The 14,633-nt window shown below is 49.7% G+C and overlaps 1 protein-coding gene across 1 annotated transcript in view; it reads right to left on the bottom strand.

The window, feature by feature from the left end:
- Positions 1–925: 925 nt before the first annotated feature.
- ZNF496 (zinc finger protein 496) overlaps positions 926–14,633 on the bottom strand; it is a 35,425-nt gene continuing 21,717 nt past the window's right edge. Inside the window, exons 4-7 of the mRNA XM_017545352.2 lie at positions 13,325–13,457; positions 12,686–12,793; positions 11,477–11,590; positions 926–4,017 (exon numbers count right to left, since the gene is read on the bottom strand). Of these exons, the coding sequence (XP_017400841.1) occupies positions 3,239–4,017; positions 11,477–11,590; positions 12,686–12,793; positions 13,325–13,457 (1,134 nt within the window). The 3' untranslated portion in view covers positions 926–3,238. The remainder of the gene's footprint in view (positions 4,018–11,476; positions 11,591–12,685; positions 12,794–13,324; positions 13,458–14,633) is intronic.

Raw genomic sequence — 14,633 nt, 5'->3', positions numbered from 1 at the left:
TAGAGACGGGGTTTCACCATGTTGACCAGGATGGTCTCGATCTCTTGACCTCGTGATCCACCCGCCTCGGCCTCCCACAGTGCTGGGATTACAGGCTTGAGCCACCGCGCCCGGCCACCTTTTACTTTTTAAATGAAAAGCCTAACACGAATACTGATTCAGCGAGTGAGTTTTTATTATGCACCTGTGGGTTTGTGGCAATGCCAAGGGATCAGAGGAACGAAGAGGGAGGATGTTGCTCAGATGGGGTCTCAACCTCCAGAGCAAGGTGGAGACATAGCTCCAGACAGCTGCCCAGCCCCTGGGGTGGGAGGGAAGAACTGAGGGGCAGCTGTTCTCAGCTGAGGCTGAAAGTATGAGGGGCCAAAAGGGAGACAAAGATCACTTGGGTGCAGCCCCCTACACCACTGTGGTGGAAGGTGTTGGTTGGGCTGGAGGGTTGTCAGACCTCTCCTCAGAGCAGGTAACCCCTAGCTGCTCCTGCTGCACGGGGTAAACCTGGGTTTCAGCTACATTTCCCAAGGGGATTTCCAAATCCAGAGGCAATGTGGCCTGCCCTTTCCTGAGGTGCCTTGGCTGGCTCTGGATGGGTGGTAGGAACTCAGGAGACAGCCTCCCTGTAGTTTCTAGTTCCCTCATACTCCCTTCGTCACTTTCTTGTTCATGATGTGGTTTTACACATAAAACACACGGGTAGGTAGAACAATGTTCCTCTATGAGTCAGAGGTCTGAAGCAGGAAGGTGAATAACCTTCCCAAGGCCTCAGAGCTACTGAGAGAATCCTCAGGAGACGTAGGATCACACAGGTAGGTGGGGTAAATGTGAACCCACAGAGCCTGGCTTCCACTTGGAATTTTCCCCTCCCTTGGCCTTAAAAAATCCAATTTCTCCCTTGTCCAAATAGGTTGATACAAGAGACAAACTATTTAGAAACTATAAGCCTCAACAGCTTATTTCTTGTCCAAAGTATAACCAAATGGTTTTATTGCATTTACTGTTCCTGTGCATCTACACAGAAACAGTAGTTATGGTTATAGAATCTTGTCATGAGTTTGGGGCTGAGGCTTTTTGATTATTTTTGAGTCAGGTCTCATTCCGTCACCCAGGTTGTTGTGCAGTGGTGTGATCTCGGATTACTGCAACCTCTGCCTCCCAGACTGAAGCAATCCTCCCACCTCAGCCTCCACAGTAGCTGGGACTGCATATGTGTACCACCGCACCCAGCTGATTTTTTGTGTTTTTGGTAGAGATGGGATTTTGCCATGTTGCCCAGGCTAGTGTCAAACTGAGCTAGGCGATCCACCCACCTTGGCTTCCCAAAGTGCTGGGATTACAGGCCTCTGTGCCTGGCCCAGAGGCTTCTTGATGTGAAAATTACGTGACAAGGAGCACCAGGAGCTTTGCCTGGCTTACTGCCTGTTGGTAGGATCTGACATATAGAGTACAAAATACTCGTCTGGTCTCACTTGCAGTTTAAATCACTGCCACACTACAGGCTTGATGCCCTCTCATGCTGACCCTAGCCAACATAATCAGTTTTTCAAGAATACCATGTTTTAAATTGCTTGAGGTTTCACTACCTACTGTCACCCTCAGTCCAGAACCCTAGGTGAAGACAAAGCTCCAGCTGGCCTGCCCGGCCCCAATCAGGAGGCAGGGAGGGAGGGGAATTTGTCAGCCTTTAAGGCTACTGAGTAAGATTCTTCCATGCAGAGGACACCTGTGCTGAACGCAAACACCTGGGTCTGAACCCTGCCTTCGATGGAACTGTGAGCAAGCTCGCTCGATTGTATTGACTCATCTGTGAAGTAGGAATGACAGCATACCTCACATTTTACCTGGAGTCGTGGGCTGAATTCTGTCCCTTTCAAATTCCAATGTTGAAGTCCCAATCTCTAGTACCTCAGAATGTGACCTTACTGGTGAACAGTTGCTGCGGCCATATATGAGGTTATACTGGAGTTGGTGGGATGGGTTCTAATCCGATATGACTGGTGTCGCACACAGCAAGAGTGCCATGTGGAGATGAAGGCAGACTGTGACACTTCCACACGCCAAGGAACGGCAACTGCCAGCAAAAGCACGAAGCCACCTCTCCCTCACAGCCCTTGGAAGGCGCCAGCTCCGAGGACAGCGTCATCTTGGACTTGCAGCTCCCGGAACTGTGAGGGGATCCATTCCTGTTCTAAACCAGCCAGTGTTAAAACATACCTAGAAAACTGACACCAGCAGTCCAAGCTGATGTATACGTAAAGTGTGATGCCAGGGAAGGTTCTGTTCTGGAGCTTGGCTCACCCAGACAGAACCCCTCACCGGGGGCTGAGCTCCACATTCTTAGGCAGTACAGACTGGAAGAAAGGACTTAAGTGCCTTTTAAATGATGATGTCTCAGCTTCCAACCCACAGGCATTTGCCAAGCATCTTTAGGGTACAAAGACATCTTGGGGTATGTGTGTAACACAAATTAAAACGTAAGCTTTGTTTTTGGTATGCTCCAGATCCCTAGTAACTGGCCCCCGGGACAAATTAAAAGGTATGATGACTGTGAACTCAAGAAGGAGCTCTGCAGACCCCTGCCTCAGACTCCAAGCCCGAAAGGGCTGTCTGATCATCTTGGATCTGCGGGGTGCTCCTGCCCACCTGATGGCCACAAACCTGGGGCTCAGACATGACATGTCTGGCTCAGACAGGAGGGAGGTGTACTCTCTATGCCTGGCCCTGCTCCCCACTAAGCCCATCATTCCCACACTGCCTTCTTGCTTCCTCCAGTCCAACACCCTCCAGCAGCTTCTGAGTGGAAGTGCAGGCACCCTGGAGCTTCAGCAGCAGATCCCAGCATTCAGACAGGGAAGGGAGGGAGGGAGGATACTGAGGTTTGGTTGGTGACCAGGGCGCGGCCCCGATGGGGGAGTCCAATTTGACTCCCCGAGCTTAGGGAGCATGGGGCAAGGGTCTCTAAGACACAGAACACCTGGCATGTCCAACCTGGTGGTGGCACATCCCCATTTTTTGGCACAGCAGAAAGAGAACACTCACTTTCCCACTCTCTCATTACCTGGGGGAGGGAGAGTGCTACCATGGCACCACCTGAACGCTGGACACTACCTGAGAGCAAAGGACAGGAAGAGGGAAGTGTGCTCTCTATGCTGGGGAAGGTGCGTCCTGGGTGGGGGTGCTGATCAGTACCAATGTGAGTGGGCAGCACCGCCCAGGGTGAGGCCGCACCAGGCGGGCAGGCTCAATAGGAGTTCAGAGCCTGCTTGGAACGGCGCTTCATGTGCAGGCGCTCGTGGCGCAGGAGGTCATAGTTCTGCGTGAAGCTCTTGACGCAGTACCGACACTGAAAGGGTCGGGCTTTGTCCTTCAGGTGGAAGTGGCTGCGGTGCCGGGCCAGGTGGTCGTGCCGCTGGAAGGCCTTCCCACAGTCACAGCACTGAAAGCTCAGCTTGGCCTTGCCATTTTCCAGCGGGTCGTTGGGACCCTCGTCCACGTCCTCGGACGCCTCCTGCTCTCTCTTCTTCACCGGCTGGAGTCTGTCCGGCTGCAGGTGTATCCGCCGGTGGGAGAGCAGGTGGGAGTTGAGGCGGAAGCTCTTCCCGCAGGCACCACACCGGTAAGGCTTCTGGGCCTCGTGGCTCTCCAGGTGCCCGTCCAGGTCCTCGCTGTCACTGAACAGCTCCCCGCACACCGAGCACTCGTGCGGTTTCTCCCGCTCCCTGCGGCTCCTCAGGTGCCGGATGAAGTTGACCCTCCAGCGAAAGATTTTCCCACAGTTTGGACACACGTAGGACTTCTTGGAGCTCTGCACCTCGCCCCCAGCCTCAGCGCTGCTCCGGTGGGAGGTGGGGAGGCTGTGCTGCTTCTCTGTGGGGCTCCTCGGCTCTTCTGTGCGGCTCCTCTGCTCTTCTGTGCAGTACGGGCCGTGCTGGGAGTCTTCGTCCCCAGAGCTAGAGAGAACGATCTCGATGGTCACTTCTTGGTCCAGGCTGTTCTCTAGAGATCGCGGGTTGCCGCCAGCTACAGGAAGGCAACATGCAGGTCAGTGGTGCTGTGCAGGCCACATCCCAGCCCCTGCGCTGGAAGCCTCAGCTTGGAGCTTGCAAACCCACATTTTTACAATGTTCCTTGGTGATGGGGGTGGCCCGGCCAGCCCTGGAGGGGCCACCGGTGTAGCCTGTGAGGAAATCTTCAGCATGGGCCACGCTGTGTCCAGAGCATGCTGGGTGCCTTTTTCCCTGCTCGCCCTCTTCCCAGCCATTTTCCCTTACCTGCCACACCCAACCCTTTTGTTCTCTAACCACCAAGACCACCCCATCCCCCAAGCTCTTGGAGTCTCTATCCGTTTAAAGCCTGAGCATTTACAGATCTCTTACTTAACGAGGCATGGGGGACAACTCTATCAGGATAGTGAGGACCTGGGAGACAGGAAGACTCTGCATCCTACACATGCAGTTCCAGGAAGGTGCTGATGTCATGTGCTGGCACTTGCATGCTCCAGGGACTGTGCCAAACTTCTGACATGCACAGCCCCAGATGCCCCTGGACGCAAGCTGATGACCTACTGGTTGCTGCATCTACACATAAACTAAGATGATCTGTCCCAGGAAGGAGGGCTGAAGTGCTACTCAGCCTTGCTAGGCTGCTCAACAGTCCCAGACTGCCCAGGGTCCAGCTTCCCCCTCTCAGTAGCACCGCATTTCTGAGGCCACAGGTGGTTATGGGTAAACATGCTCTGGACTTCCTAACCTAGACTGAAGCTGGCTCAATGTATCCTTAGTCTATGATGTTGAGAAGGGAGAACCATAGGGAGGGGCTGGGTGGGCAGCGCAGAGCCCGGCCTAAGGTCCTGGCCTACAGAGCAGAGCCCATCATACAGGTGGCCTGTGTCCTCACTTCTACGAAATGTGGAACACAAATATAGAGGTCAGGGGTAGTGGTGCCAGGACCTCCTAGATATTAGCAGGAATGTGGTTGGTCTGGGCTTCATGGCTGTGGGGAGGAGGGCCCTGGCGGGTCAGAGAAGCTCAGGACAGGAGAAGCTGGACAAACAGACGCAGGGCAGAAGACACAGAGACTAGGGAGAGCAGAGAGATGATGAGCAGTAGTGGAAGCAGTGGGGCCATTTGTCAAATCAGTCACAAGGGAGTCAGGGGAATGTGAGTCTGGGAGTGGGTACCAAGTCTGCCAAGAACCCACGTACTATAGGAGGGAAAGCACCAGATGACAGAGACTGTGTGTGTGTGTGTGTTGTGTGTGTGTGTGTGTTTTAAAAAATTTTATTGTAGAGATGGGGTCGTACAATGTTGCCCAGATAACAAAGACTCTGTGTTTGTGTGTGTGTGTGTGTGTGTGTGTGTGTGTCTGTGTGTGTGTTTAAAAAACTTTTTGTAGAGATGGGTCGTACTATGTTGCCCAGGCTGGTTTCAAACTCCTGGGCTCAAGTGATCCACCCATCTCAGATAATCCACCTGCCTCAGTCTCCCAAAGTGCTGGGACTACAGGTATGAGCCATCACACCTAGCCCTGACCTGCTAGATTTAAGACTTGCTTGGGACCTATTACCCTTGGATTTCTCTCTTCTAGAATGAGAACGGTCTATCCTATGCTTTTCTCACAGTTGTATTTTGGAAGCAGAAAACATCTGGTTTCATAGGTTCATAGCGAGAAAGGATTTTGCCTCAGGATGAATCATACTTTGAGTCTCACCCATACCCAATTGAGATGTTGATATTTAGATAATATTTTGGACTTACAGTTGATGCTGAAATAGATTGAGAATTTGGGGGCTGCTGGGATGAGGTGAATGGATTTTGCATGTGGGAAGGACATGAATTTTGAAGGTTCCGAGGGTGAGGTCTTACAGGATGAATTGTGTTCTCCCAAAATTTCCCATTGAAGTCTTAACCCTAAGGACCTCAGAATGTGACTGTATTTGAAGACAGGCTATTTCAAGAAGTAATTAAGTCAACATGAGGACATATGGGAGGGTTGGCTCCACACAGTCCAATGTGACTGGTGTTCTAATAAGAGAAGATCAAGACAGGACAAATATAGAGCTTAGACCACATGAGTACACAGCAAGGCGGTGGCCATCTCCAAGCCAAGGAGAGAGGCCTCAGAAGAAACCAACTCTGCTGACACCTTCATCTTCTATTAGCTGCCTCCAAAATAGTGAGAAAATAAAATCCTGTTATGTGAGCCACCCAGTCTGTCGTACTTGTTACGAAAGGCCTAACAGTAATAAAGCACATAGCAGACAACATCACCTCAAGTCAGCTAAAATGACCAAAATTCCATGCATAATTTCTACAAAAGGGGAAATAAATCAAGGATAGTCTTATTATGTACTATCAACACAATATGAAGAAAATTCCTTGAAGACAGAAAGTAGATGAGACTGCAAGAAGCCTGCCCAAAATACCAGAGAATAAGCACCATCAGAGTTCTCAGTTCAGCAATAAAAACAAAATGATGTGTGTGTGTGTGTGTGTGTGTGTGTGTGTGTGTGTGTGTGTGTATAAGATGGTGATGGGTGGGTGTAGGGCTGTGGGCCCCACAGGGTGGTGGGGTATCCCTTATGCTGTGTTGAGGTACAAGATCCAAGAGGTAAAGAGACAGGACACTGAAGAACTGGTGAAGAGCATCTGGACTTGGGGGGTCACACCACCTGAGTGGAGATCAGCGGCGGCCCCCCAATGCCCCAGAGCATCTGTATTTATTAAGTACAAGCAGGGGGCAGGGTCGTGAGTGAGGTCATCATCTATAGGCTTAGTGATAGGGCATATATATAATCACATGAGTCATAAGCGAAGGGACCACCCCATTATGTCACCTGGGCAGAGAGGTGGGCCATGTGCAGCAGGGGGCCGTGCCATGTACAGTAGTAGAGGGTCATTTACAGAAAAGGGGTCCACCCCCATTAGGTCACCGAGGCAAGGAGGTGGGCTGTGTGCAACAGGTGTGCGCAACACTTCTTATCTGGGGGATGGAGACTTCAAAGGGTTTCTAATAGAAAGATACTGTAAGCTTAATGCAGTGGGAGCTGACAGACTTGTGCTCTTAAGATATTTATGGGAGGATGATTTGAGCTAGCCCAGAAGCAGAAAAGACTGACAGGGTGTACAGCTGCTGTGACTGACTGGTCACACCAGAGGGGTTCTTCTCCCTTGGTTACTTCCAGGATCTCAGGCCTGAGGCTTACTTTCCACAGGAACTGGATGCAAGGTGCTACAACTCCTTTATCAGGAGGAGAGGCACTTGCTCCAAGCTTGCGATACAGCGTATGCCCTTTCAGACAGGGACGCCACCGCCTGGATCTTTGGTTTTCATCCTGATCTGGCTGTTTTCCCATGTATTGCTTCTGTTCTGTGACTGGTCTAGGCATTCCTCCTACTACAAACTACTATAAGATTATATAGAAGGATTATATAAATCAGCACTAAATGTGTCAGTACAGCTCCGACTACAATACCTATATGATTATATAGAAAGATTCTATAGAACTAAATATGCTAGATATATGTAAGCAGTACGTTACACTTCAAGCACTAATTCTATAAACTAATATATGATTATATATGCAGGATTATATAAAGGAAACAGCTGAACAATGACACTATAAACTAAGATATTCTTCAGGCACTAGTGCCTGGGGTCTGGACAGTTCTCCTTCCTCGGTGCACAGGGGGGGGGTGTTACCCACAGGTGGGGGGTGTTGTCCCCGAATTAGCTATCAGGATAAGGTTAGGGAAGACAGAAAAGAGCTATTAGGCCAGGCGCGGTCGCTCACGCCTATAATCCCAGCACTGTGGGAGGTCGAGGTGGGTGGATCACCTGAAGTCAGGAGTTTGAGACCAGCCTGGCCAACATGGAACACTGTCTTTACTAAAAACACAAAAATTAGCCAGGCATGGTGGCGCATGCCTGTAATCCCAGCTACTCAGGAGGCTGAGGTAGGAGAATTGCTTGAACCCGGGAAGTGGAGGTCACAGTGAGCCAAGATGGCATCACTGTACTCTAGCCTGGGTGACAAAGAGATTCTGCCTGGAAAAAAAAAAAGAGCTATTGGTCTAAGTGCCAATTTATGCATTAAACCATTTAATCCTTAACAATAACTCTACAAGGCAGCCATAACTATTATCTCTGTTTTACAAATCAAAAATTTAAGACAGAGAAGTGAAATTGCCCAAGGTTTCAGCAGAATTGAGCCCAATGGAGATGGGGACCAGGGCTTGTGGCCACACAGCAAGCAAACGGCCAGGCTGCTGCAAATGTTTGTTGCAGACAGAGTGGCAGAGGCATCCAGCATGCAGGTAAGTCCGTGACTGACACCTTAACAAGGATGCTCTGTGGGCCGGGAATGAAGGACTTCCTGTGAGCTGAGGGGGTTGAGGGGAAAAGCAGGGAAGGCTAAGAAGCTAGATGTGAAAAACCAAAACGATAAAGGAATTATTAAAAACTATTGCATATTCTTGTAAAGTTAGAATGGAGAAGATTTCTTAAGCAAGACATAAAACCAAAAAGATGACAAATAAGTTTATCTACATTTAAAAACTGTAAGAAAACATGCCAGGTATGATGGCACACGCCTACAGTCTCCCCAGCTACTTGGGAAGCCAAAGCAGGAAGATTGCTTGAGCCCAAGAATTCAAGACCAGCCTGGGCAACATAAAGAGACCCCATCTTTAAAAAAACAAAACATTTACATGTTGCAAGACACATAAAGTTTAGGGAAATGGAAGAACTATGTATAAATACAGCAGAGGCAAGGGATTCAGACCCATTATTTTCAGTTTCTAAGAATCCACAGAAAAAGCAAACTGTGGTTGAGTAATGTGGAGTAAAAGGCATGGGTCTGAAGCCTGACAGCCTGAGTTCAAATCTTTTAAGGAGTCTCACTCCGTCACCCACCCTGGAGTGCAGTGATGCAATCTGCGATCTCAGCTCATTGCAACCTCCGACTGCTAAGTTCAAGCAATTCTCCCTGCCTCCGCCTCCTGAGAAACTGGGATTATAGGCGCCCACCACCACACCTGGCTAACTTTTGTATTTTTTAGTAGAGTTGAGATTTCATCATGTTGGCTAGGCTGGTCTTGAACTCCTGACCTCAGGCAAGCTGCTCGCCTAAGCCTCCCAATGTGCTGGCATTACAGGCGTAAACCACCACGCCCAGCCATTTGTTTTTTGTTTTTTTTTTTTTGAGACAGTCTCACTCTGTCGCTGAGGCTGGAGTGCAGTGTTATGATCTCTGCAGCCTTGATCTCCTGGATTCAAGTGATTCTCCTGCCTGAGCCTCCTCAGTAGCTGGGACTACAGGTGTGTGCCACTGTGTCTGGCTAATTTTTGTATTTTTGGTAGAGACAGGGTTTTGCCATGTTGGCCAGGCTGGTCTCAAACTCCTAACCTCAGGTGATCTGCCCACATCGGCCTCCCTAAGTACTGGGATTACAGGCATGAGCCACTGTGCCGGCCTCAGTTCAAATCTTCACTCCACCACCTACAGCTTGTGAGCACTGAACTCTGGGCAAATGACTTCAGCTCTCGGGTGCCCCACCTTCAATACAGAGACATCATGGCACCCATCTCAGAAGGTGCCATGAAGATACAATGCATGGAATCATGTAAATCACTGAATCCTGGTGCAATGTTTGTAACATAAAAAAAAAAAAGTGTGAAAATAAATGAATAAGGATAAATGAATACTAACTAGGCAATTCACAGAGAGAACACAATAAACAAGAAGAGATATTCCACCTCAGTGGCAGATGCAGTAGCATTGTCTGATTGGCACAGACTGAACATGTGGGAGTGTCCTGCATGAGCATGGATATAGAGAAGCAGGTCTGTCACCAGCTATCCGGGCATCAGCTGGTGGGAAAAGCCTTTTAGGAAGGCGAGATGGCAGGAGCTAAAACAGTGCCTACTCTTTGAAATCCATCATCTCTCCCCCTTCTCAGGAGCAGCCCTTTGCTTCTGGCTGTTTCAGAGCAGTCTGTGTCAGAGTCCAGCAAGAGAAGAATGGTGTTGAAAACTCCTATGTGTAAATGAACACCCATCCACCTTCTAAAAGTATGTTAATGGGGCTGAGAGACATGTTATGAGCAGAAAGCAGCTGAAGAAGATTCAAAGTGCATCACAAACATCCAGCTTGCACCTGAACTCCAAGTGGGCCCCACGTGAATGCATCACCCTTGGCATGCAGAGGTGGGCTTCTTGGAAAACCAGGAGTGGGCATTAATGCTTGTGGAGCAGGATCTCATCCTTTCAGATCTCCCACACTAGAAAATCCCCTTTGTCCACGCATGAAAGGGGGCCAAGCACAAGATGCATGGAGCTGGGTCGAAATGGCACAAATCTTGCCTTCAAAAGCATCACAGGTAGAACAGATAATGTGTGTGAGTCAGTCTCCAACGCTGCAGAAAACTACAATGAGACATGGGTTCAGGTAAGAATTAGAGACTTGGGTTTGGTATTTAGAAGAACTTATAGGCTGGGCGCAGTGGCTCAGACCTGTAATCCTAGCACTTTGGGAGGCTGAGGCGGGTGGATCACGAGGTCAGGAGTTCAAACCAGCCTGACCAGCATAGTGAAACCCCCCTAGTCTCTACTAAAAAGAAACAAAAAAATTAGCCAGGCATGGTAGCACATGCCTGTAAATCAAGCTACTTGGGAGGCTGAGGTAGGAGAATTGCTTAAACCAGGGAGGCGGAGGTTGCAGCAAGCCAAGATATCACCCCTGCACTCCAGCTTGGGTGACAGAGTAAGACTGTCTCAAAAAATAAAAAAAAAAAAAAAAAAAAAAAAAAAAAAAAAAAAAAAAAAAAAAAAAAAAAAAAAAAAAAAAAAAAAAAAAAAAAAAAAAGAAAGAAAGACGGCAGCATTTTAGCCTCTGCTTCTGGAGGTGGTGACCTTTACCAAGACGACTCAGTCTACACTGTGGCTATTTCTCTGAAAGCAGAAATGGAACATACACTTTCCAGGAGTCCCGTGAAGCTTCAGCACACCAGAAACCAGCTCTTTAATCCCAATTCCAAGATTCTGTGCCAGGATGCTGGCCATCCGTGCTGAGAGAAGAAAAACACTCACCACATCACCAACAGAACTACAGCAGCACCCTGCTTTGACACACCCTCCCCAGCCCCTGGGAAAGGCAAGGAGGGTGAGCCTGGGATTGAAAGTGAGCTGGGGAACAACCCCAGCAAAACAGAATCAGAACAAGCATCTAAGAACACCACAGCAGCGGTCAGTGGGGATCCTGAAGAGTTCAATTCCTAACTGTTCCATGCCCTCGCCACTGCACATTTACACCACACACGCCACACCATACGCATATACCACATATGTGCATGCACGCACACAGGCATTCAACACAACCACCCCCATGCCACACATGCACATACACATGCCACACACCACAGACACACATGTGCACACACAGACACACAGGCCACCCCACACCTCCCTGACCCTTCTTTACCTGGGCAGGTGCTTTGAGGTACTGCCATCTGCGGGCAGGCCTGGAACTCTGGCACCTGCAGCTCATCACGTTTTCTTCTTTCTTCTACCTGGAATGGCTGGAGACTTGGAGAGTCTTTCCAGAGGAGGAAATAGAAAAATTGATTTGTCTGGCACCTACAGCACTAAGAGGGTGCTATCTGAATAGACGGCAGGCTATGAGGGTGGCCCTGGGCTCCCTCCTGGGGACCGGCAGGGGGTGGACACTCAGTGTTTGCTGAGTGAATGAACTTGAAGGCAAAATGTGCCAACTCCATGAACATGAGCTCTGAAGCTAGACAGAATCTACGCAGATCTGGGTTCTACTCCACCTACTCTGTGGCCAGAGACAGGTACCTCCCCCAGCCCGCATTTATTTCCACTTTCTGCGGTGGGTTTTCCACAGTTATCACAACAGGCTCCTGCACACTCCACACAGCCTGCACAAACAGCTTGTGCAGAGCCTGTGGGGTAGACATGGGACAGGACTACCCATCCGTGCCATGCCAAGGCTCTGAACGCTTGTTCCAGGTGGGGATGATGCATCAAAACCCTGTCCGCTTCATGCCAGCTCCAGGTCCCAAAGGGAAGGAGGCGTAGGGCTGCTGATGATTCTGTGCAAAGCTATTTTCTCCTGAAGGAATAGATGCTTCGAAGCACCATGGCATGGAGGTCATGGGTGCAAGTGTTGGTGACACAGCCTGAAGGAGGGCTGGAAAATGCTGCTGACCCCCAGCACCTCCCCACACCTCAGTGTCCTCACAACACCCCTGTACCAGGCAGATGGAAGGACTGAACAGGTGAGGCATTTGAAAGGGCTGCGCTCAGTGCCCAGTTGAGAGGAGACGCTTCCTCTGCAACCAGGCTTGTCATGAGTCTCTGACCTCACTCCTGGAGGGGCCACTGTCTTATCAGCACAAACCAGATGTTACTTATAGGCAGAGGAGAAAGACATTCCTATTATTCCCCAGTCCTTGGCAGAGGGAGTACAATCCCAACGCCCGGCAAAGTTAAGATCCCCATTCTTTCTATGAAAAGTCAAAGACAAGGCAAGACATGCAAGACCCAGACAGAGTCTGGGGAAATCGAGAAGGCAATCCGGGGCTGCAGAGAAGCCAGGGAGTGGGCTCGCCTCTGCTGCCAGCAACGCTTCACCCTCCTCTGTGCCCTTAGTTCTGGAATCATTACTCACCCAAGTAGGAGACCTGGGGCACTTCTTTCCCCTGGAGATCCTGCAACTCTGGAACGCGTGGCTCATTCTCCTCTCCCTGGGAGAGATCTGGCTGGGCAGCTAGCTCATCTGTTCAGAGAATAACGCAGGTGCATGTTTGTTAGTAATCTGCTCCTACAGCAACCAGGACTGGTCCAGAAGAGAGAAGGTGGAGGGATGCCCAACGGGTGTGGCACCATCAGGGTGAAGTGAAAAGGCCAGAGCGGGCAGCACAGGGGCAGTGGGGGGAACACTCGGTGGGGGGAGCTATGGGCTTGAGTTGTCTCTCTGAGGCTTGCCATTGCAGACATAAAGGGACAAAAGGATAAGAGCAATGGAAGAGAAATGAACACACAGCACATGTTCTATTTGGTTCTGTGTGACAAATAGCCTGGTAAGCCTGATGTGGTGAGATGAGATGGCAGGTGATGGTCAACCAGACAAACTGCCTGTAGGGTTGCTCTGTGCAAATGACCTCCCATTAAGGTTGGGGGTGAACAGAGAGATCTGATGCAACCCCTGCTTCCCTGACCTTATGCGAGGAAGTTGGCTCTTACTCAAAGTGAGAACCCACCTGCCCAGTTCCCTGGTCTTGAGGTATTGGGGGAAGTTATGTCTTACTTGGAGGCATTGAGACCCCGCAATCCTCCCCAATGATGAACTCTCCATAGAAGCCAGTCTGGGCAGGATCTAGAAGGGACCAATCCTCTTCAGAGAAGCATAAAATCATGTCCTTGAATGGAGAAACTCGGTTCTGAAACCACAGTAGAACAGGGATGCCTCAGTCCAGGGACAAGCTGGTATCTTAGTCCATTCAGGCTGTGATAACAAAATACCATAAGACGGGCAGCTTATACAAAACAGAAATCTGTTTTTCACAGTTCTGGAAGCTGGAAATCCAGATCCAAGCACCAGAAGGTTGGGTATCTGGTGAGGGCCAACTTCTTGGTTCAAAGACAGGCATCTTTTGTCCTCACATGATGGAAAGGGCAAGGGAGTTCTCTGGGGCCTCTTTTATGAGGGCACTAATCCCATTTATGAGGGCTTTGCCCTTTTCACCTCATCATCTCCCCAAAAGGCTCCATTTCCTAATACCATCATCTAGGGATTACAATTTGAACACAAACTTTGGGGAGATATAAACACTCAAACCATAGCATTCTGCCCCTGGTTCCCCCTAGATTCATATCCTTTTGACATGCAAAACAAATTCATTTCATCCCAATAACCCCCAAGTCTTAATTCATTCCAGCATCAACTCAAAGTCCGAAGTTCAACACCTCATCTAAGTAACATCTAAATCAGTTATGGGTGAGACTCAAGGCACAATTCTACCTGAGACAAATTTCTCTCCAGTTGTGAACCTGTGAAATCAAACAAGTTATGTGCCTTCAAAATACAGTGGTGAGGCTGGGCACGGTGGCTCACATCTGTAATTCCAGCACTTTGGGAGGCCGAGGGCAGGCAGATCACCTGGGGTCAGGAGTTTGAGGCCAGCCTGGCCAAGATGGTGAAACCTCATCTCTACCAAAAATACAAAAATTAGCTGGGCGTGGTGGCGGGTGCCTGTAATCCCAGCTACTGCAGGACAATCACTTGAACCCCAGGAACCAGTGGTTGCAGTGAACTGAGATTGCGCCACTGCACTCCAGCCTGGGCAATAGACCGAGACTCTGTCTCAACAAATCTCTTTTCTTTCGGCGCCTCACCAGAATCACCCATAATAGTCTGTTCATGGGCAGGGTGCAATGGCTCATGCTTTTATCCCAGCACTCTGGGAGGCCAAGGCTGGCGGGTCACCTGAGATCAGGAGTTTGAGACCAGTGTAGCTAACATGGCAAAATTCTGTCTCTGTTAAAAAATATATATATATAAATTGGCCGGGCACGGTGGCTCAAGCCTGTAATCCCAGCACTTTGGGAGGCCGAGG

This window comes from Cebus imitator, unplaced genomic scaffold (genome assembly GCF_001604975.1).
Source record: "Cebus imitator isolate Cc_AM_T3 unplaced genomic scaffold, Cebus_imitator-1.0 Scaffold179, whole genome shotgun sequence".
Lineage (NCBI taxonomy): Eukaryota > Metazoa > Chordata > Mammalia > Primates > Cebidae > Cebus > Cebus imitator.
Note: the sequence above shows the minus strand (reverse complement) of the source record. Positions and strands in the feature narration are given on the sequence as shown.